Source organism: Ambystoma mexicanum, chromosome 3q, assembly GCF_040938575.1.
Source record: "Ambystoma mexicanum isolate Mex_15411 chromosome 3q, UKY_AmexF1_1, whole genome shotgun sequence".
NCBI lineage: Eukaryota > Metazoa > Chordata > Amphibia > Caudata > Ambystomatidae > Ambystoma > Ambystoma mexicanum.
This window is the reverse complement of record NC_090926.1, coordinates 917,546,678-917,574,258: the sequence shown is the minus strand read 5'-3', so window position 1 is coordinate 917,574,258 and position 27,581 is coordinate 917,546,678. Positions and strand designations below refer to the sequence as shown.

Below are 27,581 nucleotides of genomic sequence, written 5' to 3'. Positions count from 1 at the left end.
GCGTGGTCCGAAGCAATCTCCCCCTCCTGTAGGATTTCAAGGGCCTCAGCCCTTATGGCGTCCGGAAGGAAGTTTAACAGAGGGGCGATTTTGAACCACAACTCCCTGTCATAGCGGGCTACGATAGCCAGGGCGTTGGCCGCCTTGATAGTCGTTGCTGCGGATGAGATGATCTGTCGTCCCATCGTGTCCAACTTCCTGCCCTCGCCATCCGGCGGGGAAGTTGATGTCGAGGCCGATGCCCCCCCAGCTTTCTTCTTTGCCACCGCCGAGACGACTGAATCCGGGGTAGGTTGTGCCCGAAGGCACAAGAGGGCAGCGTCGGAGACCCGGTACTTCTTCTCGTACCGGTCCCTCTTTGCCGGCGCCGTGGCAGGGTTCTTGAGGAGGGCGAGCCCCTCATCCCAGATGTCATCAAGAAGCAGTACGGCGAGGACCGTCTTCCTTTTAGCCTCGCGCCGTTGGTAAAGGAACCCTTCTTTCTTCTTTTCTTCTGGGCAGAGCTGAAAAAGCTTGTATGCCCTGGAAATCATGGCATGAAAGGATCCAATCTAGTCGCCTCCGTCGTCATCTGTACCTGTCGTAGCCGTGTCCGTGCCTGTATCAACCCTGTGGGTAGTAGACCGGGGGGAAGGCAGAGCAGGCCGCAGAGGTGGGAGAGGTGGCGTAGGATGCATCGTCATCCTCTTATGCGGTGGACTCTCCGAAGGTCCTGGCTCCGGTTCCCCCGTCGGGTCTGGCTCAGGTACCTCCGTCGGGGGAAGGGGCAACCTTGCCCTTATCTCCGAGCATAAGGACTGAATCGCTGACAAAATGGCCGCCGAGGTGTCCTGCAGCGCCGGAAACGACGGGCACGACGGCTCTTGAGGAGCCTTGTCGGCGACACCGTCGCTCTCGTCGTCGCCCTCGTCGGGATCCCTCCCGATGGGCTGGGCCTCTTCCAAGACTTCGATGAGCTCTTCTTCAGAGGTTGTGTCCGTATCCATGATGGCCACCAGCCCCTCCCCCACCTTTTCCAACGAGGACTTCGTGGGAGTCTTCTCAATGGGCCAGAAAGACGACTCCCTCTGCGGTGGCAGGGAGACTCTGGGTCCTGAGGGCGCCTCCACTGGTGTAGCCTCCACAGGCTGAGCCAGGGCCGCAGCAACATCCTCAATCGAGGTTTTAGCAGGGTAAATTAAGGCCATTGTCACTTTCTGGGGCCTTCACCTTAGGGGGAGGGTCCGAGCCTCGCTCCCCCTCTCCCAGAATCTTCGAGATCGACCGGGGCCTCTCCAGAAGCTTCGCCGGGTTCTCGGACTTCCTCTTACCCGAGCCAGAGTGTTGGCTCGTGGTTGATGGCGCCGGGGAGGATGCGCCCTGCCTGGCAGCCAATGAGCCCGACCGTTCGGCACTCCCGGTGCCCGCGGACTCGCGGTGCTTAGCCTTTTGTTGGGCCCCCGTCGCCGGGGCACCCTCACAGGACTTAGAAGACCGCTCGGACTTCTTTTTCTACTTCTCGCCTGACGGGCTCTTCCCTTCCAGCCAGTTGGTGAGACGGAGGTGGCGATCCTTCATGGTCCTCTCCGACATGTTCCCACAAAACGCACAGTCCTCCTTCTTGTGCGTCTTGTCCTCATGGAGACAGTAGAGGCATAAAGAATGCTCGTCCTCCTTGAAAACATTCTGAAGCTGGCATCCAGGGCAGGTCCTGAACAGCTTCCCGGGCGTCGAGCTTCCTTTCTCCTGGGCCATGTCCAGGGTAGGCCTCGGAACTTCTGGAATCCTCCAAAAGCGTAACTCGACGAAATCTTCACCCTTGAGGGGCGTTGAAAACTCCGAAATGGATCCCCGTTGATCGGATGTAGAAACGGTGGAGCTTGAGGCTCTATTTATCTGAAAAATGAGAAAAATCTCCTGAAAAAGCGCGAAAACGCAGCAAAAGCTCGAGAATTACAGCACGAGGACTCCCAACACTTGAACGTGCGGTAAAAATCTGAGGATTGCTGCCGGAGGCGGGGCTTAGGGAGAGGGCAGTCATTGGCTGGGGGCAGTATGACCCGGAGACCAGTGATTGGTTACTACTAAGAAAGACAGATCAGAAACGAAACTGATACTGATTTTTTTCTATACCGAGGATTCCCGGCCTGACGACGGGGAATATTCATGAGCATGTGAATCCATGCCAGACCCCATGCTGGAGAACCATAGCTGCATCACCTCTTTGCACAGAGGGAGAGACCCTGCCCCCCCTTTTAGTTGAGGTAGTGCATGGCCACGGTATTGTCTGTCAGAATCAGGACATTCTTCCCTGCACAGATGGCAGAAAAGCCTTCAGGGCTAGCCTGACGGCCCCCAGCTCCAACAGATTGATATTGAGTCTGGACTCCGACGGAGACCAACGACCATTGACTGTCAACTCGTTGGCATGAGCTCCCCATCCCATGAGGGATGCGTCCGTCACGATCGTCACCTCCGGCCAGGGTAGCCAAAATGGAGCCCCCTTCATCAGATTGCCTTCGACGGCCCACCACAGAAGATCCTGGGCGACCGAGGGCGGCACCTCAACAGAATCCGACATCCTGCCGGAGGACTGTGACCACTGTATCTTGAGAGCCCACTGCAGAGATCTCATCCGCAGCCTGGCCTCTCGCAACAGGAGAATGCAGGATGCCATCAGGCCAAGCAACCTCAAAAACTCGAACGCCGGGAGACTCTGGGCATGTGCAAACTTGTTTGCCATCTGCAGAATGTGATGAGCCCTCACCTGAGGAGGAAAACAAAGCCCCAGGGATGTGTCGAGCACTGCTCCGATGTACTGGAGCCGCTGGGTAGGTGTCAAGTGGGACTTCTTTAGGTTGAGGGAGAAGCCCAGCCTGTGAAGGGAGTGGCAGGTGACTGACAGATGATCCAGGACTTGCTCGTGAGAGTGCGCCCTGATCAACCAATCGTCCAGGTAGGGGTAGACGTGAATCCCCCCTTTCCTGAGATACGCGGCCACCACCACCATGAGCTTGGTGAAGACCCTCGGGGCGGAGGTCAATCCGAACGGCAGGACCCGAAACTGAAAGTGCGAGTCGCCAACCGCGAACCTCAGATACTTCTTGTGCTTGGGATGAATCGGCACATGAAAGTAAGCGTCCTTGAGGTCTACGACACCAACCAGTCCTCAAGTTGAAGGGCCTGGAGGACTTCAGAGAGAGTAACAATCTTGAATTTGTCCTTCCTGAGGAGCTTGTTCAAACCATGCAAGTCCATGATGGGTCTCAATTCCCTGTCTTTTTAAAAAAAATATGGGGAATACAATCCCTTGTTCCTCTCCGCTACAGGCACCAGTTCTATGGCGCCTTTCTCCCGCAGTGATTTGATTTCCTGCGCAAGGAACGGATCCGGATTCTTCAAAGAGAGATTCCCAAGTGGATTGTCATGAGGCCTCTGCCAGAAAGGAAGACAGTAGCCATGGGCTATGATATCCAGAACCCACACATCTGAAGTAATGGCACGCCATTCTACAAGATGCTGCGCCAGCCTTCCCCCAACCGGCGAACCATGGGATATGGCTTCATGACTGAGCTGGAGCGGCTGAGGCAGTGCCTGAGGCCAAAGAGGCAACTGCTTGAGCGGCCTTGGCACCTCACGTACCCTGTTTTCCACCTCTGGTACTCCTACGTTGGCCCCTTTGACTGGGCGCTCCCCTCGATCTACCAAAAGACGAGTAGTATCGGAAGGAACCTCCCCTCCATTGCTGTCCCCTAGGACGAAAAGGCAGAGGTTGGCGAACTGCAGCGCTCAATGACTTCGCTGCAGCATTTGAGGTCTGCAACCTCTCAAGGCTCTCGTCATCCTTGCTGCCAAAAAGATGGACACCATCAATGGGCATGTTGATAAGCCGGGCTTGTAGGAGTAAACCCCGACTTCTGCAACCACGCAAATATGCGCATCACAGTGCTTGCCGCCATGGACTGGCTGACACAAGCTGTCATGTCTAGACCCGACTAAACGGATTCACACATGGCATCCTTGCCATCCTGAACGAGGGCAAGAAGATGTTCAGCCACCAAAGCCACACAATTCCACAGAGTGTGAGTGAAACGTGCTAAGGCACAAACAGAGTGGGCTACCTGTAAAGCCACACCCCCTGAAGAAAACACTTTCTTCGCCCAGCCATCAAAAAGTTTGTAGTCCCTATCAGGAGGGATGGTAGGCTACAATGCCTGCTTTGCCCGGGCCGTAGACACCTGCACCACCAAACTCTCCGGAGTGGGGTGCGTTGTCAAGTAGCAGGGGTCGCTACTGGCTGGACGGTATTTTTTCGGCAATGACTTGCTCACTGCCGCGAGATTCTCCGGAGCAGTCCAAGCCGCCTCCACCCTTCACTGTAAGGCCATATGAAATGGCAGCACCGGGTCAGTGGGTGGACCTTGGTCAAGGATATCTGCCAGTGGTACGCTCACCTGGACCCCACAGGGGTGTCGATCGGACCTGGACAGCTGCGGTCTCTGTCAACGTGATGCGTAGTGCAGAGATGACTGTCGGGACTGGCCCGCCTAGTCTTGTCTGCTGGACCCGAAGAAGTATTTTCCTGCAAGTGGAGACAGGGATTATCCACCTGTGGGTTTTAGTGATGGCCTCCCAACTGTTCTCGCTCTCCCCCACTAATCACCTCCGATATCCCCTTAGTAACCTCACCTTATGTTTGTAAAAGATGAGCTCTCCATCCTGCGTGTCTTGCAGGGGCACGTAGATACCAGTTACTTCACTGGTTTGAAGGCGTTGGGAGATTTCCGGTAAGCATTGACTCTGAAGTCCCAGGCGGGATTGGTAAGTATCAAGTTCAAAGAGTTCAATGTGCCCGATGTTCACTCTTGTCCCCTTCCTTCCTTAAGTTGCAACTGAGTTTGTGAGAAGAAGGTCTCGTAGCTGCTGCTGGCGTTCAGGTAAGAGTCTGTGTTACCCAACGCTGTCCGGTAACTATTGCATGTGTTAACGTGTTGTTTTTCTCCTTCTTTACAGATGCGGCATATGAAGATATGGAGAATAATACAGCCGGTGGTAAATCGGGTAAGTCTATGGTGGTAAGAGGTATTTGTTGATTCCCTTGGCTCACCTTGTTATTCTTGTGCCCCTAGGTGCCGGAGTACGGCGAAGAAATGATGGAGACAGTGCCGGATCGAAAGATGCTGTGAGAACTGGCGAGTTTGGCGCCGTGCTGGAGCTGGTGAAGCGACGCGTGCAGGACTGATGTACTTTCCAGGTCGGGAGATGAAATGGATCTGGAATCAGCTGAGGAATTTGAAATAAGTTTGTTTTCTAACCTTGTCCTTTTCTTCCTCTTTATTCTAGGAGCTCCGGATTCGAGGCGGGCGTGGCAGAAGACTGGATGCTGGCTGCAGGCACGCGGGCGTGGCAGAAGACTGGATGTTGGCTGCAGGCACGGTGAGAGTCACGCTGCTGGATGCAGAATAACACGTGCTGCTGTTCGGGCATGGTTTAAATAGCCTCCAAAGTAGTCCCAGGAAAGAAGGACCACACATGAGTAAAAAATAGTCCCTGTTGTAAAATAGTCCCATCCAGGCCTCACGTTGGCTTGGATTTATTTGCATCATGGTCTGCATGAGGTAAGTAATGTCTATGAGCCTGGCGCCTATGGCGCCAGGAGTGATTTTTATTATGAGCCTGGTGCCTACGGCGCCAGGACTGAACCCAGACAGCCCCTAGCTGGAGCTGCTACGGTTTTTGTAAATGTCTGGATGCCTGCTCCCGGGGCTGATGGGCTTGATCCGGATGCCCGGGGGTAGGCATCATGACAGCCAGGTCATCCTGCATAAAATCCACTGGTGGCGCAGACCACCCCAAGTACTCTGTCACCCTCGACATGAGGCGCCGGTATGAAGATTCAGCATGCGTACCAGGCTCAGGCCTGCCAAACTCGACCTCCGGGGAGGTATCAAGACCACTGCCGTTGTGCAAAGACTGACGCAGTTCTTCCAACTGGCTATGACCAGATAACAGGTCGTCGGGAACCTCATCAGGTACCAAACCTTCCTCAGACCCTTCATCCACCTCAGAGATATAATCCAGAGGCTGGAATAAATCCCTGGATGAGGGCACAGAAAAAGGGTCAAATACAGGCCTCACTGACTTCTTCAGGGCCTTCCTCAGAGTTTCCACCGATGCACGGGGCACCTTCGGTAAAGCCTCCACAAAAAGGCGTTGAGGGTTTCAACGGAATCGGCGTCGAGCGTGGCGCTGATGGCTTCGACACAGGCCTCGAGGGCGGGGCCCCGAGCGTGTCCTTTGACGGCCTCGGCGCCGATGGCATTGACGACTTCCTCAGAGGCGGAGCCTCGAGAGAGTCCCTCGATGGACATGGCCCCGATGGCGTCGACATCTTCTTAGAAGACCTCTGAGATTCCGCCGGTCTCAAGGGCGTTGTGGACCGGGACCTGGAGCGGGCATGGCTAGAGCGATCCACCCTGTCCGATCGGGACCTCGAAGGCTCCCAATGATCGCGCTGACCACCCGAAGGCATGCAAGCGGTGCCCTAGCACGTTCCCTGCTGGCTTCTCACAAAGGCGCAGACAGAATGGAGCCCTGCGATTGGATAATTGCCATCATCTCCGTATGAAATGCATCCCATTCCGCAGGAGAGGAATGCTTGTTGGGACAAGCAACCTGCCGTCTGGCGGAGTCCTCGGACGAGGACGGGGAAGGCAACCGTTGACGGCGCTTCCGCAAGTGCCTCAAAGAGGCAGAGGAGTGGCGGGATCCACTCCGGGACCGAGATCCCCTGGACTTACGCCGATGACGCAGAGAGTCGCCCCTCGAATCGTCAGTCGAAAGCCCAGAGGATTTCGACTTCCGGGGTGTGGAAACCCTACCTACAGCAAGCTTCTTCTTCCGCTCCCGCAAGGCCTTCGACATTAACGACTGGCAATCGTCACAGTCATCGGTGGCGTGGTCCTCGCCGAGGCACCGGAGGCAGACGTCGTGTGGGTCCATAAGTGACATCTTGGAACCGCAGTCCCGACACTTCTTGAATCCCGACCGCGGGATAGAAGACGAAGACATGACATCTTCACAAACACCAAGTTCAAAGAACCGATAGAAGTAACAGAAGAACCGAGGCGCACTGAGATCTCTGAAGCGAACACGCTCGAGGAAAAACGTAACTGAGGCTATGGGCATTGTGCGTCCTACTTACAACATCCGGTGACGTCGGCTCGACGGAGGCCCTCGAGGACAGCGTATCGACGTCAATGACACAGGACGCAGACAATTTTCCGAAGCAGCACAGCTGTGGTGTTTACCTGTCATAGATGTGGAATACGTCGGAGGAACCAATCCCTTCGAATGGCCTAAGTCTGGGAGTCCTGTAAGGGGGAAAAAGGCCTAGGTTTCACAATGCAATTTTAAATACTTTACAATGCAATTTTGTTTGAACACAACTAAATACCACACCTAAGTCTGAGAATCCTGTAAGGGAGAAAAAAGGCCTAGGTTTCACAATGCAATTTTTAAATACTTTCACAATGTAGGTCTGTGAGTTTGCTATGGGGCTGGGTTGTCAGGGTAGAGTGTAGGCTCTAATAACTAATCAAAGTCAATCCTTGTTTGGTTGCTGCTGGTTGATGACTGTCAGCTGGCTTCCCCTGCGGACACCTGCAGACACGAAATGGAGCCGCCAAGTGGAGCCTCCCTTTGCCTAAGGGCCCTTAGCCGCATTAGCAGGTAGATGAACATTATTACAGTGGCATGGTCATTGTTCGGTATATTCTCTCGAGACACTAGAGGGTGCAGTTTAAGGTTGATTTGCTTGGCTGAGTAATCTAGACAATATGTGAAGCAGCGTCAAACAAACATTAGCAGGTAACTGAACATTTTGACAGTGGCATGGTCATTGTTAGATACGCTTTCTCGAGACAGGGCAATCGCATAACAGTTATATGTACGCATCAAGATTTCCTGAGAGGCGAGTGCATGGGAGCAGCCCCTGTCCCTGTCCTTACATACAGGTGCTCAGCGTGAAGTACGGCTAGGGGGGTGACCGTTAGCAATGGTAAAATTGATGGGCAAAGTCGTTTGGCGAATCTTACCACAATGAGTTGAAGTCCACTGTAGTAGGTAAGCTGGTGTAGGGTGGCCGAAGCAGGCACTGGACAATGTAGCGCTCAATTGCAACTTGGTTGGTGGTTGCTGGGTGGAATTTAGGCAGGGGGTCTGGCGTGGACAACCAGGCGTCACGTGACAGGCACAGGACAGGTGCCTTAGTTGTTTGCCTTGGTGGGCGCTGGCTAACGCCTGCCGGTGCTCCACTATTGGTTAAGGTAGGAGGCCTGGCCAATCGGGAGGCAGCAGGAACAAACACAATGCTGGAGAGTCTAATCAGATGGTGGTGGCCATCTTGGAGGTGCGAGCTCACGGTTTTCGAGCATTCGGAAACTGGAATGAGGCATTGATTTTGCACGGTGAGAAGTTGTACATCATCGTTGTATGCTTGTTCCGGGTACAATAAATAATGCAATGGAGATAAGGTATATCGGGGCTTCAGGCAGCTCCTGTGCCCCAGCAGCGCAATAAGCTGCCGAGGCTTACCTTCAAGAGATCAGCTGTGGGGGCGGAGAGGGTAGGCTGCTCCTGCAGATATAGAGACGAGGAGCTCCTGCTCCGGTCGCTGATGAAGTAAGGATCCAGGCACAGGACAGGTGCCTTAGTTGTGTGCCTTGGTGGGGGCCGGCTAACACGTGCCGGTGCCCAGCTATTGGTTAAGGCAGGAGGCCTGGCCAATCGGGAGGCAGCAGGAACAAACACAATGCTGGAGAGTCGGAATCAGATAGCGGTGGCCATCTTGGAGGTGCGAGCCTCGGAGTTTCTGAGCATTTTATAGGGACAGTAGGTATTTGCCTACATGTTTTATAATTGAATACAAAAGGTGATAATTTTGGACGGGTATAATTAATTTGCGGACTTGAAACTCTAGATGTTTCTGATAACATTTCATGCCTACTGTGACTTAATTAACTTTCATGGTTGGTGGTACTTTATACAATGTTTTCTTCTGATTAAATCTTAATTTCATATTCAAATACAATATATTTAAACCAAAGTGTAATTCCCAGAGCCATCCTGTCATTACAGGTTTCAGTAGCCTTTTTGCAGTGCAGAGGCTAATGAAGTGTAGTCAAAATACCAACCAAAACACAATGTTCACTAGCCATTTACATTACAGTTACAACAGTATATGCTGCCACCCTCGTAGGTTACTAACATTCAGTAAGTATCGTAGCCTAAGTGTGTGGCTGCCATTTAATTCAGAGCAATTGGAGTTCAACTCAGTATGGGAGGTGGGCGTCTTGTGATAGTATTACAATTAAATTTCAAATATATGGCTAAAGAACTATATTCGAGAAAGTTTACATAAACATAGGAATCCCTGTGTAGCTCTATATAATAATGTTAATAGATGTGTACATAAAATGTGCTTCAAGAAACAAATACAAAAATATGTATACTTTGAGCACTGTGTATTCTTAATATGTGCATACATTTCTGCAGCGAAACATACAATAACAGTTCAAAAATGCAAGCAAAGTAATTTTCCAACAACACATCAGGATGTAACTATCTAAAAACCCGTTAACATCTTAATACGCACCACCATTCAATGTAACGTGAAACTATAATGGATGCAGTAAAATCACTAAGTACATGATTTAAAAGGATAGATTGAGAACTAGCCGCTTTTCCTCAGATAAGCGGTACTTCATTGTGGGTGGGTGAGGCATGCAAGGCCAATCAGAAAGGTAAAGCGGAGCAGAAACCAAATTCTCTGAGAATCATGTGAGAGCCCCACAATTGCTTGACTTTCTGAAGAAAGTTCAACATAAGAGGCAATGGAGGGAAAACATATAGCAAATGACTCTCCCAGGAGAGCATGAAGGCATCCCTCAGCAAGTCGGTTGCAGGACCCATCTAAGACATGTATAGCACTGTAGCGAAATGATCCATCAACAGTGTGCCCCAGCCTTGGAAAATTGGAAAATCTGAAAAAGGCCACTTGAGAGATGTTGTCAAACCTGCTGGGGCATTGGCCCTGACATTCAGAGTTGCCATCAGATGAGAGGCTGTTGGGTAGATGCTGGGCTGTATGACTCAACTCCAGAGCACTGCTGGTAGCTGACAGGGTCTGCGAGACCTGGACCCTCCCTGCTTGTTCACATACAACATTGCTGTTTCACTATCTGTTACAACCACAATTACTGCTCACTTTATCGGAGTGAGAAAACATTTGAAAGCAAGCCAGATAGCCTTCAGTTCAGCTGGTATGTGTGTAGTTAACCTCTCTAATCCGGACCGCAGACAGTGAGCCTGAAGGGAGCCCATCTTGGCCACCCAGTCTGAGAGGGAGGGGTCAGTTATAATGGTGAACTGTTACTCTGGTTCCTAGAAGAGGATCCCAATTACCCAGTGCTGAGGTTGCAACCAGCAGGCCACCTCCTGTCTCACTTGACTCGAAATGGGTACCAATGGAGATTGAGGCTATGTCTCCTGTTCCCTCAGATCCAAGAGAGCTCTCTGTTTTGGCGCTCATCTTGAGCCTGGTAAAAGGAACCACCAATTTAACAGACAAAATGAGGCCCAGAAGTCTTTTATATTCCCAAGCAAGAAACTCTTATATCTGCATGAAGGAGTCTTCAAAAAGCAGATGTCATGAATTTTCTTCTCCACTGGGAAAACTCTACTCCGACTAGAGTTCCACCAAAAACCTGTGCAATTCAGCTGTTTTGTGGGGGACTGTGAGGGGTCAGAAATGAGAGGTGGACAAACAGATATAGGATATTCACAAGTAGCCATTTTATTAAATAATACGGGTAGAATAAAAACCTTGCTTTCCCTAACCTAACGTGGATTTCCCTACCTGTCCAACTAAGACTAAAGGAAAACACTCTAAAAAGGTATCTGACCCACACACAATAAATCATACAGGTATCATATGGCCAACATAACAGTTAAATTAAAATATAAACTTTGCAAAAATATATCCTTATAAACAGGGTCGAATCCCCTTCCACAGGATTAATTTAGGATTGTCCAACCAAAGTTCAAAGTAATAAAGTTTCTTTCAATAGCAAAGTTATGTTTTGAACATAACGCAAAGTTCTTTTCATTCCACAAGTCAATCACTTTGCACTTAAACAGTCGTAAGATTAACCAAAATGTGTCACTCCTCGAAATACTTGCCAAAGTTCCACAATTCTTGCTTGCTAAACAGAATACTTTATCTTCACACTTCCAGTCAGTTTTCAATATAATTTCTCTTCTTTGAAAAACACAACTACTTCCACATCTCTTCTTCATAAACAACAACGTTCTGTCAGGATGGTTTTACCTCAGTTCAACATTGCACATTAAATTGGCTTGCCACCCTAACCTTTTACCGCACTGCAGTACTACATTTATCTTCTCCCTGGTCCACTAACCTGCCAGGACTAACCACTAATAGTCCCTTTCCTGGTGTACTCGTCTGCCAGTATAAAACTCCTACCACTACTACAAGTACTTTGTAGTGAAACTGCTTCGAACGTTCCACACTTCATTTCTTTAATGTGGAAAAGTAAAACTTAACAACTGTTTCATGAATAGGTCACAACACATTGACAATGTTTCTCACTCTGTTTCATTTGCCCCAGGCAACGCAGATTATATTTCTCTCGCCCTTGATAATTGTTACAAGGAAGGCTTCTGTTCAGACACGTTTTAATTTCAATAAAAGTCTTTCTTTTTTGCATTGGCAATACTGGTTTTCCATAATTGCCCTTGTTTGGCTTTGGCAATGCTGGTTTTCCTTAATTGCCCTTCTTTGACTTTGGTAATATTGATTATAACTTTCTTCTACAAATGCTCTTCTCTTTAAAGCACATTCATCTTCTTTGAATATTCTTAACTTATGGCTTTGGCAAAGGTGATTACAATATTCTTTTACATTCAGATTAAATGTTGTCTCATTCTGGCTTTGACAATGGTTGCTACAATGTTTCTCAACTCGATCTCTCTGAATACACAAGTTGTGCTTAATTGGTTTCCAAAATCTTTATTGGGAGCCAGCAGTCTATTTTGGAGCACTAGCACCCCGGGGTTACATGACACAGACCAACTCACTAGTCTTTCCATGCGCCCCCAGCGGATTTACTGCTCCTTCTTCCTTCGTCAGACTCGCTCAGGCATCCGACAGCTCCGGTAACGTTTCCCTTGCACGCTACTTCTGAAGTTGCAGCTTTTGATGCTCTGCTCGCACTCCAGTGAACGCCACAAATCAGAGTCACATGCAGGACCAGGAGAGCTCCTCTCTGCCTCGAGGCCCGACAATCTTCGAACTGCTACACAATGCGCGTCGTCTGCATTCCACAGAGTTTAGGACGTCTGCTATTTACAGGACACAGTGTCCTGTTTCTGCTACAGTGGTTGCTCCGTCTCGTTCCACCTGCCTCAGATGCTTCTTCCACAGCTTCTCTTCCTCCTGAATAGCCTGCACCTGAAGGGGTTTTAAATGTTTACAAGTCCTGCTGAGGTGTGGGTCATTATAACCGCTAGACTACACACCATAGTTCTGCGGCTCTGAGTCCCTCTTCCTCTTATACATAAAAGTAAAGAAAACCTATCTTGCCCTATTTCTAAGAGGGGTTGCCCTGCCTTAACAAAAAGAGTAAGGAATCTGTCAGGATGTCCAATAAAGTAAAATGTCCACCATACAAACCTATTTCCATCCGTTACACTCTAGATTAACTAAGGAAAAACTGGATGTCTTCTTGCTCCAGAAGGATGCTTCCTTCGTTCTGGATGCCGGTTCAATGTTCAGTTTCTGATGAGAAAACACAAAGAGTTGTTCTCCTATTCAACTCAAAGGTTCTTAAAGTTGGCTACTCCTCCAAACGTGTGCAAGAAGGATTGCTGGGGAAATGTCATCCTTCCCCTTTTCATTCACAGTCTTTCTTATTTCACAAAACACAGTTCCCAAGTATCAGGGGGAATCTCTCACTTCCCTTTGGTCTTTCTCAGGCTCACCAACATCACAACAAACCTGGTTCACTATCCTGCCAGACTTGTCTGTACAACTCAGTGTTCAAGAAAATGTCCTTTCTTTTAGCAGTGGGTCCTCCACCCCTTATTGCCACTTAAACTTATTTTCTAGTGTGGGTCCCAGACCCAAGTTTGTATGCTTCACGGGACCTCACCAACTTGCTGTGGGCCCTAGCACCTTGGGTGCATGCTTCTCTGAACTGATATGGGTCCCTGAACCTTCTATTTGGCTCTTGCAGTGCTTGCCCAATTTTGCATGGGTCCCAGACACTTGTGTGTTGCTCATGCAGGGCTTCCCTGGCTTTGTATGGGTCCCAGACCCTTCTCTCAGGCTTATAGCATGGAGCAAACAGGCCCTGTTCAGTAGCTTATATCTTGTCCTATATGGCTTCTTTACCTACCTACATTCTTTCTAAACACTTTTGAACGACGACTTCTCTTGCACTGGACTAGGAACGTCTCTCTGAACCTCTTCTCCTCCCCTCTCCCCGAATTTAACTGGGAATGAATGTGCCCTTGTGGTACTAGATTAATTACAATTTCTCTGACAATGTAGTCTGTTCTGGCTCACAGATGAGACTGAAATGTACAGCATGAGTTTAATGAATTACCTCAAGGTATAAAAAACGTATACAAACGTTCTCCCCTTTGTTTCTTTCCTTTTGTATGAAGGATTCAATTTTGGCCATATGAAGAAGAGGAAAGTATCCTCGAAACGCGTCGCCACATGAATTGGATTCCACAATTGTTTCAAATTTATTGTGACCTACTATTGCACTGCTTTGCTTCTTGAATTTGTAAATGTTTCTCCTTTTGAAATATTGTGTACTTGACACTTTAGATATAAACTTTTGCTATAAAAACACACAACTGAACTCTTTGGTTTATATGTTTTTTGTATTAATATGAGAAAACAGTAGTGGACTTAGTCCAAACATCCTAAAGTGTGCAGGGGACGGGAGGGTTCCCTTGTTGAATCCTCATTCCAATTGTCCCCTGTTCAGTAGCTTGTCAGGCACTGTTTCACATATCCCTCTTTCTGTGCTCTTTCCAAGTATTTGTATGAGGGAGATGGAGGTCTTCAGCCTTCCCCACTGTCTCTTTTGTTCTCCTTTATATCTACCACCCGTTACGGTAACCCACGTACCTCTTATGGCATTACTGGCTCGTTTGAGGGGCTTCCAACTGTCTTCCAGCGCTCTCAGCGTGTTCCCGCAGCCTTGGAGATTTGGTCTCTTTCTGTGTGTGCTTCTCTCTCTGGCCACGTGATCCAACTCCCGGTCTCTGCCAGACCTCATATTCTGCAGCCTGGATAAAGGGGACTACTGTATGTGTTCAGCAAGCCTGAGCCAGCTCTCGGTTCTTCCAGGGAGGATCTGTCAAGGCACATAGTCCTTCATCCCTTTTTTATCCTTGGCTGTTGCTCTTGTTGACTGTACTGCATATGTAGGTTCCGCGGTTGGCTCTTTCGTCTTTGACTGTTCTTCTTCGTGTCAGTGGTTGTATGAATGACATCTGGGTAGCCAGCAATCTTCCTCGTCTTAGTATGGTCTATGTGGATGGGATCTTCTAATCTACACAAATATATAGGAGTGTGGGGGATCACAGAGGACTGAATGGGGTAACAGGAAAAAGGGGACAGAAAGAGGGGTTGCATACCACGTTCTCCCAAGATAATCATCACTGGTCCCATAGAGGGTTTCCCTCCCCATAGGATCCTCCTGCTGAGTACCACCGACAGGAGGACTATCGGGTAGCAGCCTCACCTCCCTGGCCTCATGAGAAGGGCCACCCCTTGTGCGATATTTGTATAACTCATTTGTCCCCTGTATGCCTTTGAATTTCTCCCTTCTGTTAAGCCCCTCCTATGGGAGCATTGACAATACCCTGGGATTCGCCACAAGAGGGTATTCCTCATTTTTGCCGCATGGTAATTTGACAAATATTTTCCCCCCACATTTTTTACAACTTTTTTTTTATCGCAAATCTTTATATGTAAAGTTGGGTATGGTATATAAGAGGGTGAGGGCACCCCTCCCCCTGCTTTTTGGGGCAGTTCAAAAAGGTGGAAAAATCGGCATAAGAGAATTCAGCACAGTGCCATTCACCAAAAAACAGAGGAAACCAAACAGATCCGTATAAAGCACTAACACGAGTGGAAAAGAGATATTGAAGCTTTGGAAAATGATGAGGTGCTCCATAATAGAAGACTGGGTTGAGAGCATATTGTTGTAGCTTTAATGGACTCTATGGGTAACCAGGGGTAGTCTACTGCTCTGAATCAGAAATTGGTTTCCACCTCACCAAAGCCTTTCTTGAACTCCAACCAGCCCCTCCATCCCCTTCACTATTTTTGCCTTCATGTTGGTGATTCCATTGTTTTATGGTTTATGGGAAAGTACAGAGGATAACATAGATTGATGTGAAGTCTTTCCTAGACTCATGCTGTTGCTAATTTGTTGTATGGACCACCACATTCTAAATAAAAAAAGAACAAGGAAGATGAGAATGGGGTGTAGGAATGGGAAGCCCTGCCTTAAACCTCACCGTAATTTCCTACATGTATCTGTCCCTCTCTTTCACCAATTTTACCTGAAATGTTCCTCTTCTTGTATCCAACACCTTCAAATCACCATCACACACACGATATCATCTTTTAAAATAAACATATTTCTACTGCATCCCTCCATGCACCCAGGACTTGAGCACTACCACTTAAGTGTAGTTATAGACCTCATCATGAGGCACTTGAATTACATAACGTCACCTGAATGCACCATTATAGGACCCCACTGGATCACTTCCAGCATTGACAACCCCTTAGTTAGCACAATGGGTGCCCCAATCCCTTTGTGATTTATGAATACCAATGCTCTCTGAGTTTCTCATATCTGTTTCTTGAAGTGTGAATATGTCAAACAGGTTTTAGGTATAATTGTTTCCTAAATATTTAGCCCTGTTGATTATTTCTTTTGCAATTTCTTGTATCAAAGTAATCTGTTTTAACAGAACCATATCATTTGACTGTGGACTTTTGCCATAAGTGAGCATCTAGGATGTTATGCTGCTTCACTTCTATTGTGAACTACTATCCATACAATATTGTATAAAAGCCCTTTGAAGCAATTAAGACAACTTTTTATAAATAGCCTGGGTTTTTATTTAAACAAATACTATCAAAAGATATACAGAATCTGGTAGCAAATATTATGGCAAATCTATTATATTCATTTGAGAATTCCAAAATCCAACATATATGGAAACAGTCAAAACATTCAGGATGTTTTAATGTTACATCACAGAAAGGGTGTTGACTCTAGACTTGTAAGACAGTGTGATGCAGTCTAAAATGTGCAGCACGTTCCAGTAATTTCAGTACCTCTTAGAAATATTGCTTCAATTCATAATAAGTTGTCTGTACTGTAGGCCAGAGAAAGTCATGGACAATATGACTTCGGAATTGAAAATGAAATAAATGAAATTCAGCACCAGGGGCTATCATTCAATTGGGATATATATTATGTGTGCTGCACAAGATACATTTGCAGACCCTACTATACATACTTATGTTGCATACTTGCTCTGATTCATGAGTTCACCTACATTTATGTTTTTCGTTGCAAGTAGGTATGGAGTTTAGCACGACTATCTGTGATTGTTGAAGGTTTGTACCAAACTAGCATCAAGTACACACTTAAGTATATGCTGTTTGCTGGAACCTCGCTCTGCCTGGAACCTTGGGAAACTGCTATTGCACATTTATTCTTGTTCACTACTTGGTGGCCCCGCCCCCTTCTACCTAGAAGACCTTAAAAACACTGGGCCGAGCGCATCAAGTACACGCTTATGTATACTATTTGCTGGAACCTCGCTCTGCCTGGAACCTTGGGAAACTGCTATTGGACATGTATTCTTATTCACTACTTGGTATGCTCTCTGCAAGGAATTAGAGATATGTTATTATAGTACAGCCGTACTTTATTGCATGAAATATACCAATTTCAGCGTTTATTTTCTATTTATATAGGTGGCCCTGCCCCCTTCTGCCCAGAAGACCTTAAAAGCATTGGGCTGCGCGCATCTGCCCGCACGCATTAAGTACACGCTTAAGTATACGATTAAGTATACGCTGTTTGCTGTTCGCTAGCACGCCGGCTTTGCTGCTGTGCCCTTTCCTTAACCCTTATTTCCTTACATCTTGACCTGACGTCCTTCACTCAGCATTGCTAAGAATGCGATTAAATCTCGGAACCAGGATATACTGTACGTGACAACTCAGCTAGCCCTGTTTGGTTGTTTAGTCCAGTCTGGAACAAAAGTAAGCTTGTGATTGTGCCCTCGACCTATTGTGCTATTGTGCTGTTTGTATAGCCATTGACAAATTATTGTTTGAAACTGCAACGTCTCGTGGCGATTTGTGAGCTTACTTTCTAGATTACACAAGCATATGGAGAGCGGTATTCGCAGTCACTGTATGGATACTGCCTCTGCTCCGATCACGAGTACAACTATTGACTCGATGATCTGCTCAGGCAGATCCTCGTATGTCGAGCACACTCATGTGCAAACTCCTGAGTACCCTTAGACTCTGAGGAATGCACTTCAAATCATGATTCATTCAAAGCTGATCTTGGCAACATGGCGGACCTGGATATCCAAGTTCGCCGATCTATTAGTATGCTCACTCTCTTGGTCACAAGGTCGCCTGAGTGGAAGCTTCATTCCAAATCTCAACCCTGCAATACCACTTTAATGGCCCATTTGAATAACACCATTATTGACACTGACGTCAATAATGAACCCATTCCTGCACAAATGACATATTCCCCAGAGTTCACACAGCCGCAAATAAATGACCCTTCTCCTGATGCTTCCCCACACTTCCACTCCCTGAAGAATAATGAAGGGAGCCCTCCTCATACATTCCCGTTCATAATAAAAATACTTGACCTTCTGGATAAAGGGCACGATCTTTCTCATTTAGAACTATTTGAAATAAAAAGTATGATGAGGCAGATGTGTTCCAAAATGGATCGTATGGAGAGCTATATATTAGTATGGGAATCAATCATGATTCACAAACAAGAGATGGATAAAGATCGAACGCTGATGCCGAAACAGCGTACAGTTGAAAAAGGTACCCAATTCCGTCAGGAAGTAAGCTCCAATCCCTCCTCGGCAACTCCGCTAGTACCTCCATTAGAACCTAGTGTCCCCTCACAGAACTCCTGCATCTGGGCCTCTAGAGATGCCTTGAAGGAGCTGAAAGTCTCCATAGATCACATGAAAGCTAGGTGGGGCTCTAGTGATGAATTGAAGGAGCTAAAAGCCGCTATAGATGACATGAAAGTTACTATGAGCCAATATTGTACTAATCTTCCACAAATCTTGGAGCCTCCAGACAGCCCTTCAACGCTACTTAAAGGATTGGAACTTCAGAATAAAGGGAGACATACTCCACCTAATTCCGAAGAAAAAACGGGTTCTTTATCACGCCACGCTAAAAAAACACACTTGCGAGCAATTAAACGATATGCAAAAAGACGGAAAGAGGCACTCTTAAATAACAAAGCTGGTTTGGCTGAGTCCATTGCATCGACCAGATGCACCATCAAAGTTCCTATTTCTTCTAATACAGGGATGGCGGACGATATAATAGAGGACGACCTGATTGATGTTCAGCAGCTCTCTAAGGAGAGCCAAGCTGCTCTATTGATACCACCAAAGAGCACTGTATCCACGCCCCCTCCAAAGAATCATCAAATGATTCAGACTCCATCACTGCCTTCACTAGAAAAAACAGATGCCTTAACTTCTAAACCCCCTCAAGCTTGAGCGATACCTATACCTCCAACAAAAAAGTCAAAAGCTGATCCTAAAACGGTAAAATTGAACTGTGTACCATCTGAACTCCCGTTGAAATTAACAAAAACAAACCTCAATGCATATTTCCCTGTTAGTGGAAGAGGTTGTACATCTATTGACCACTTGCAGTTTGAAGCAAGGATGCACGAAGCTCGAATAGTGGAGGCTCTAGCGGGTCCTCCGTTAATTTTTCAAAAAAGGAAATCCTATAGCAAAGCCTGCACGGCTGAGCAACCGATGGTAAATTCCCTATCCTCAATCGATACGACCACATTCATGGTGGTAAACGGAGGAAGTAAAGTATGTTCTCTCCTTAGTGATTTGAGATCTTTTAAAGGACACAATCTAAAAGACCAATCAGGTGCTCAGACTTCAGGTCCTTCCAACAGTGGAGGAGACCAAATACCATTCCAGCATGGGTTGGGTGTATCCAAGATCCTTCCGACTGTTCCAACAATTGGCAACACTATGGACACTCGTGGTGAAATTCTCGCGACTTTGAGATAGGCTATTCGAGATGGAGACATTTCCGCTGAAACCGTCTCTAATGTGTTGGCTGGAAAATGCCCCCCTCATGCCATGACAGACCCACTGCCTATGGTTACTGCAAAGTGTACTTCGGTGCTTTCACACACTGCACCTTTTATGGAGGAGCCGGCAACAACGATCACGCCTACTGTGCAGCCACCATCGGAAAGGGTTCATATCATTGGCTAGCACGGCAGCCCTAACAAACTTGGAAGTTTGCTTATCAATCTTTCTTGCTTGCATTGCTCTCTCGCATTCCACAACTAAGAATCCTCAAAACAGAGGATATTACAAGAGTCTCTCTGGTAAGATGGAACAATGATTGCATATTCTGTTATCTCACCTCTGAATCAATTCTGAAATGTATCTGGTCCTGTAGAGCAGAGATTGAAGAACAAGGGTTTACACTATCGACTTTCCCCAATGAACCCCCTGCTCAAGAATTTATATCGTATTCCTGTCCTACCTCTCCTAACAAGGATGAGCATAAGCATCAATCTAACAACGGTTTGAATGACATTACCGAAATGTTGAATCTTGTAGGAAAAAACAAAGACATGTTATGGTTGGAACCAATGTTAAAATCAATCCTAAATGTCCAATCTGAAACATCTAAGACATAGCCATCGAAATGCAGTGACTTGAAAATATTGTCATGGAATTCTTGTGGATTCCATAACTTAATGAATTGGTCTGGCACTCTGACTGGTCCCAATTATCCATGTATCTTATTCCTTCAGGAAACTATGAAACTCGATCCACTTACCCTAACAGGATACACTACATATTGCTCGCCTGCCATGCGAACAGCTATGGGGGGCCCGTCTGGTGGATCAGCAATTGCAGTAAATAATAGTATTGGAGTGCAAACCAAACTTGTATGGGAGTCATGCAATCTCCTAGCTGTTTGGTTGACTTTGGATAATAAGAAATTTAAATCAATCTTATTAATGAGCTTATATTGGAACCCCAGTAACACCGGGATTGACTCCATGCTTAACGAATTGGACAATTGTCTCGAAACATTGACTATAGCGATTGGCGAATGTGAAATCATTATCTGTGGAGATTTTAATTCCGATTGCCCGACTGGGTTTGTAACTCAATCAAACATTGGCAGAGTTTACATGAAAATGAGAAGTGCTATTTGGAACTCGTACTTCAATGATTGGGACATGGACGCGGTAGAATCCAACATGTCATGCGCCCCAGCTACTTGGTGTTGAGGTTCTAACTCATAGATCATATATTTCATAACATCATGTTAATAGTATCTCCCTTAACAATCAGTCTGATAGTACATGGAGACCACACCCAGTTATCATTCTCACTCAAACTCGACTGCCCCTTGCCCGACTTAGATCCTGCTCTTGTCAATCCGGAAATAGATCGCTCCCCAAATATCACTTTGGTGGAATCCGGGATTATGTAAACAATGTATTGGGTTTGTTTCGAAGCATATCTCAAACATCAATATAACCCAGTTTAAATCTATCTCTCCGATGGAGGGTATGTGCTCCAAAGCAATACACACTGCACTTGAACATTTCCGTGCTAAATATAAATCGAAAAATCCCATTCCCATGTTTTTGATCCGACTAATAAAATCCTAAAAAGGAAAAAAAAAATAAGGAACTGAGGAGCTTAAGAAATACCGACTTATATACCCCTAATTACCAAACACTGCGCAAACGGAAATAAGTTGAGACATCTGCGAATCCTGTCTTGTAATAAGGTGAATAGTACTTTGATTAGGGCCATATGAAGACACGACACCAGAGTAATCTGGGAAACTATAAAGAGTGCTGACAATTGCTCTTTACTACCTATGTTGAACTGTATTTCAGAGAAGGACTGGTGTGAATATATATTCCAACTACCGGAAGTATTCAAGTGTATACCAAATCCGCCACTGTGTTATTATGAGATGGTTTGATATCAATGGTCAATCGATGATATAAAATGGGCTATTAACAATCTATCTTTTTCAAAATCTGCAGACCCAGATGGTCTACCGCCATGTGATTATAAGACCGACTTAAATCTGTGGTCAATAATTCTCAAAGCTAAATTTGATAATATAACATCTACCGGGATCATCCCACAATCATGGGTGACCTCTAATATAATTCCCATCTATACAAAGGGTGATTCTTCCCTACCTGAAAATTATCGCCCTATCTCACTTATTGACACAGAGGCTAAGATCTTTGCAATACTGCTCCTGTTTGAGCTAGAAATGTCTATTGAGAACCTGGGCCTTTATTCTAAATTTCATACAGGTTTCTGTAAAGCAATGAGCACAACTCTAAACGCAACTATCATTGCCCATGTGATAGCTGGGACCAAACTTAAAAACTTGTATCCGGTTTACATTGACCTCATCGACATGTCTGCAGCTTTTGATAGTGTTGTGCGTAATATCATATGGGTCAAAATGGCTAAAAAGAGGAATTCCACTGAACTAATTTATTGGTTTGTAAAACTGCACACCGATACCTCATATCGGATTAGAATCTCTGCCGATAGGAGAACCGCTGCACCAATAAGGACCTTTTTAGGACTGAAACAGGGTTGCAACCTCGCTGCCTCATTTATCGATTTGTACATGGCTGATCAGGACCATGCTTGGAGTGACAGAAGTCTATTCTCGGTCGAACGTGGGATCCTACGTCTGCAATGGCTGGCCTTTGCAGACGACATTGTTATCTTGTATCCGACCCTATAGGATTGCAAAAGAAACTTCTTATTTGAAGAATTTGCAAGAACCCATAACTTAACACCAAATCCAACTAAGACAGCCACAATGAGATTTGGAGTAAAGAATAAGAGCAAAGGCTATCAATGGTACTTACTGAAAACACCAATACCATTGATTGAAAATACAATCTACCTGGGCTACTTCATAGCTGAGGCTAATTCGATCAAGTCTTGGGTCTCATTATTAAAGTCCAGAAGCAGACCCCTACTATCTCAGCTGACAATTATCTATGCAAAGTATTGCAAGTATTTTTTGGTACCTTTAATCGACTTCTTCACTCTAAAGAAAGAAATTGTCCTTTTGTATTCTTTGGACATCTGTCTCTCCGATTTGAACAATTTTCTGGATAGCCTGCAAGGATCGCTTTTGAAAACAGCAATGCACTTCCCAATGAGTTTACCAAACTGTGTGTTGAGACATGAATTAGGTTTAATTGCTCTATCTTCTCGCAGGAAATGGCGTTAATTATATAATTTTGCTAAAATATGTTCCCCTCAATCTAATTCCCTTAATGGTGATTTAAAAACAAATATTCAATTACGAAATACAGCATCAATAATTTAATATCAGTGTGAAATGCAGGCCATATTAGCTGAGATAAATGTAACAATTGATGATCTGTGCTTAAGACCGGCGTATGCAAAAAACAAATTATATGAGTATGACTGGTGCAAAACCTTGACAGATATAGGTAAATACAAAACATACACTGAATATTCCATCTACACCAAAAAACCTGTTCCCAGGTACAACTACATTGAGTCATTCCCGTGTAATCACTTTAGAAAGTGTTATATGTGGTTTAAAGTCAACCAATATCACACACGAGAAAGGACAAAACATTGGAACAAAGGTAATGCTGCTACAAAGTCTGAAAAATGTTGTTTTCGTCCATGTGATGAATCTACGGAAACGTTGAAACATTTAATCTTATATTGCTCTTATTTTATAGTCAAGAGAACCATTATGCTAATGAAATTTGGAAATGAAGATTTCGAACATTGCCTTGAATCAATCTCAGCAAGAATGATGCATGGAAATCATAGATCTTTAATGTATGCCCTAGTTAGATTCTGCAAACACATTGAAAATGAACTTGCACAGTTTGACATGCAATGATGATCTACATGTCATATTCGTTCTCTTGTTTTATGTTCATTTGTTTTAAATATTGGGGAAATGTGTTGCTTATGATGATAATATTTTATTTGTATACATGAAATGTTTATGTTTTAATCTTGTATAAATGTATTTTGTAAAGGTTCACTATTGAATCACAGACAAATAAAAAATGTTTTAAAAAAACTAGCAGATGGGTTCTCGCTCAGGAAAAACACAGGCATCAAATCTTATTACAATACCTGTCATGTAAAATGCTTTGTACTGCTCCATGCGGACACTCTTGATTTCACCAAATCGTCCAGCTGCACCACTGTTAGGATGGAAGAGTGCCTAAAAAAAAAACAACATTTTATGCAGTGCAGATTTCAGAACAATAAAACAGAGGTTTTCATAATGTGGGGTATAGATTTTTGCAAATAGTGCCGGACTACATTCTTCATGTGTAAGGGTTCTGTTGGAGTCCTGCCTGCCCTCTTCACCTCCCCCAGTGCAATGCTGGTCCATGGGGACAGCACAAGAGGTGCAAAAAGACATACGCAACACAAAATTACACATGAGGGGCTATCAACTCCAAAGTATATTCCACATCAGTGATCAAAATGATGTCATACAATTCGGCACCCATTGGTGGAAATTCTTTTTTTTTGTTTTGGGAGGTGGATTTGTACTAATGATTGGCTGAGACTTTGGTTAGTGTTGGCAATAAAAGGCTGTGTATTTTATTGCACGATACATAGGTAGGTCATAAAACATGTAATTTTATTCATAAAATGTACTCATGTGTAGCAAAGTCTCATCTCTGTTGTACTTTTGGGTGGGATCGGGTGATGAAAAACAGTCTCCTGCGTTCACAGGATGGCTTTGCTTGCGCTCCATTCAGCGTGCTAATTAGGCTGGAGAGCAGCTCCCCTTGGCACTCCTTATATTCGGAAAACATGGTCTGATGCCATGCCTATTGCCATAGCTTGGTAGCCCAAGCTGGCCGTCTGGCGCCTACAGTTATTCACACCTCTGTGTTCTTCCTTTTGCATTTTTTGTGTCCCTTTCTTCTTTCGTTTGTTCTCATCTCCTTTTCTTTCTGACCTGTTGCTAATTGCAAACCCCCCTGGCTCTGTGTTATTGCCCTTTCTGTCTCGCACTCTGGTGTGAACACTCTATTCTACTCTGTCTTCAAACTATTTGAGCAGAGGTGGGCAATGGAAGGGGTCGCGGGGGAAGAGATGATTCCCTTCCCCGCATGTTCCGTGATTATATTGTATTTTGCATGTACCGTGTTTGCCCTCGCTTACGGTCCCGTGCCCTCCAGCTGCATTGGGTTCCCCATTAAGAAGCACTTGTTGTAGTTGAAAGATACCCATCTATAATTCTACATGTTTCTATCTGAAATTATGGAGTAGGAGGTAAGTGTTATTTATGTTGTACCTTGTAGCAGTAAAATCCAACAGCTATGATTGATGTTTTTAAATGCTGAATCTTCTTACTGTGATATCATGGCACATCATTATGAACTGCATAAGCCTCTGCCTGATGTTACGGTATTAGGCCTTTTGCCCAAAATCTATTGGTCACGTGTGTGTGTGTGTGTGTGTTTCTTTCAGTGGAGCCTTCAATGGGAGAGATTATGATATAGAACATACATAACAAAGAACACCACAAAAATACACAGCATGGGGATACTGAAGTTTCCTCTACATCTTTTCTTCTGGGACCCAGGGGAGGCGGGGGGAGGGAACAAAGCAGCTTCACGTCCCAGATTGCATAATCCCTGCTTCCCCTGTCACTGTTGAGGTCAGAATTTGGGAAGTTTATCGAAGTCGCACCTTCCATGCTGACAAAGACTGTTCTTCCCTTGTTAGCCTGAGAGCTACGACTTGAACAAACTGTTAGACTCTCAATTCTCTTAGAAAGCTGGGAGGTCGAGGGGAGGTGACCATGAAGGCAATGTGGGTAGATGGCAGTTTGTCAGACAATGAAGATTGTCCAGGCTTAACAGCTCGGGCCGTCTTGATTTTTATTAAAGACAAGGAGGCAAGCATTATGCTTTACTTTTTTATTTACTGCTCCCACAGCAATTCAACGAAAAACACATTTTTTCTTTAAAACTTGGTAACACTGTTTTTACCCTTCCAGACTCCCTGGAAGCTTCCCATAAACATAGAGGTATCATAGTTTGAGAAAATAACAGAAAATCTCTCTGAACTACCAATGCCCACAATCCTCTGTGTCCATGTACTCCTGGACAGGAGACTGACTCGTCAGATTAGATCTCAAAGATGCCTACCTGACAATACCCATTGCGGAACAGCATCAAAGATATCTACGCTTCCGGTGGGGAGCCGAAGTGTGGAGGTTCACCTGTCTACCATTCGGGCTAGCATCCGCCCCCTGGGCCTTCACCAAACTCATGCGCCCAGTAGCAGTGGTCATCCGCGAAAGAGGGATAAGAATTATAATATACCTGCACAATATACTAATTCTGGGTCAGAGCGCAGTTCAGCTGCAGGTCCAAGTGGATTGGGTATGCACCCTGGTAAAGTCCCTCTGCTTCATCATCAATTCCGAGAAGTCAGATCTCCGTCCCGCACAGATAATAGAATTCCTAGGGTTTGTGATAGACACCAAGAAAGCAGTTCTAGAATTGCCAACGCAGAAAGTGCGAGCAATCCGGAAGGAACTGAGGGCTGTCATAGCGAAGAAGGTTATTTTGCTTCGCAATCTAGCTCGTATAGTGGGTCTACTAGCAGCCTCGATTCAGGCGATCTTTCCAGGCCCCTTACACTACAGGGCCTTTCAAAGGCTAAAAATCAGACACCTCCTGGGGGGCTCGGCTACCATCAGCTGGTATCCCTAGACCAAGAAGCCGTGACAGAACTCCATTGATGGTTACAGAACATGGAAGCCTAGAAAGGCAGAGCAGTTTTTGGAGATACCCCAGACTTAGTAGTAGAGTCAGACGCCAACAGTGCAAGCTGGGGAGCTCGCTGTGGGAACCTCCAGATGGGGGGAAAATGGTCTCAGGAGGAGCTCAAGCTCCACATAAACTGTCTGGAACTTTTAGCAGGTTCCTTCGCAGTGAAAGCGTTTACCAGGGACTGAGTCAACTGCTGTGTCCTTCTCAAGATGAACAACATTTCAGTGGTCCGGTATATAAACAAGCTGGGCGGAACCTCCTCCAGAATGCTAGCGGAGTTAACAAAAGATTTATGGCATCATTGCTTGCACCAGCAGATATCAGTTTCAGCAAAATACTTACCAGGATCTCAGAACATTGTAGCGGACTGGAATTCACGATATCTGGTAGACTCCAGCGATTGGAGGATACTCCCATCCATCTTCAACAACCTCCAGCATCTGTGGGGCCTGTTGGACCCAGACCTGTTTGCTTCCAGGATCAACACCCAATTGCCCAAGTTCTACAGCTGGAGGATAGACCCGGAAGCAGCGGGAACAGAGGCTTTCCTCCAACAGTGGACGGGAGGAGTTAATTATGCGTTCCCTCTATTTATCATGCGGACTAAAATGTTAGCGAAGGTGAGGAGGGATCAGGCAGAGCTGGTGCTCGTAGTACCAATGTGGAAGTCACAGCCGTGGTTTCCAGTAGTGATGGAATTTTCTACGGATTTCCCGAGAGTGATTCCTCACAAAGCAGTCTCACCCGCTCATAGTGGAAGGCACACTGACGTTGCTAGCGTGCAGGGTTTCGGGCGACGTTGGGAGTTGCCAGGCATTTCGCAGCTCGCTGCAGACTGTATTAGGAGCTCATGGGCGCCTTCCACCATTAGGAGCTATGGTTCCGCTTGGGATCGATGGTCGTCGTACTCTGCAACCATCTGTGTTAATCCCATTTCAGCCTCTTTAGTGCACATGCTGAATTTCTTAGCGCAGAGGATCAGCGAGGGCTGTGCTTACAGAACTTTGGGAGTGTACAGGTCTGCCATATCAGCAAGCCATGACAAAGTAGAAGGACACCTGATAGGAGAGCAGCCCACAGTGATTGACTTCTGAAAGGAGTGAAACTAAAGAAACCACCAGAACCCAAGTACTCATTTCTATGGGATGTACGTTCTGTTTTTAGATTATTTATTGTCTGGCCTGAAAATAAGGATCTTTCACGTTCCCAATTATCAGGAAAGCTGGCCATGCTCCTATGTCACATAGCTTGTAGACGAGTTTCAGACGTGAAAGCCTTAGAGGTGGACAGGAAGATTTTCTACCTAGATGGAGTAGCTTTTAGCATAGCGAATAGAAC

At 46.0% G+C, this 27,581-nt stretch overlaps 2 protein-coding genes across 4 annotated transcripts in view; one reads left to right on the top strand and one right to left on the bottom strand.

Annotated features, from left to right (window-relative positions):
- Positions 1 to 27,581, bottom strand: part of ARSG (arylsulfatase G) — a 2,321,949-nt gene that overhangs the window by 125,689 nt on the left and 2,168,679 nt on the right. For both annotated transcript variants that reach the window (XM_069655065.1, XM_069655064.1), the window contains one exon: positions 23,572 to 23,662. In XM_069655065.1, the coding sequence (XP_069511166.1) occupies positions 23,572 to 23,662 (91 nt within the window). The remainder of the gene's footprint in view (positions 1 to 23,571; positions 23,663 to 27,581) is intronic.
- WIPI1 (WD repeat domain, phosphoinositide interacting 1) overlaps positions 1 to 27,581 on the top strand; it is a 951,231-nt gene that overhangs the window by 922,733 nt on the left and 917 nt on the right. The window lies entirely within an intron of this gene.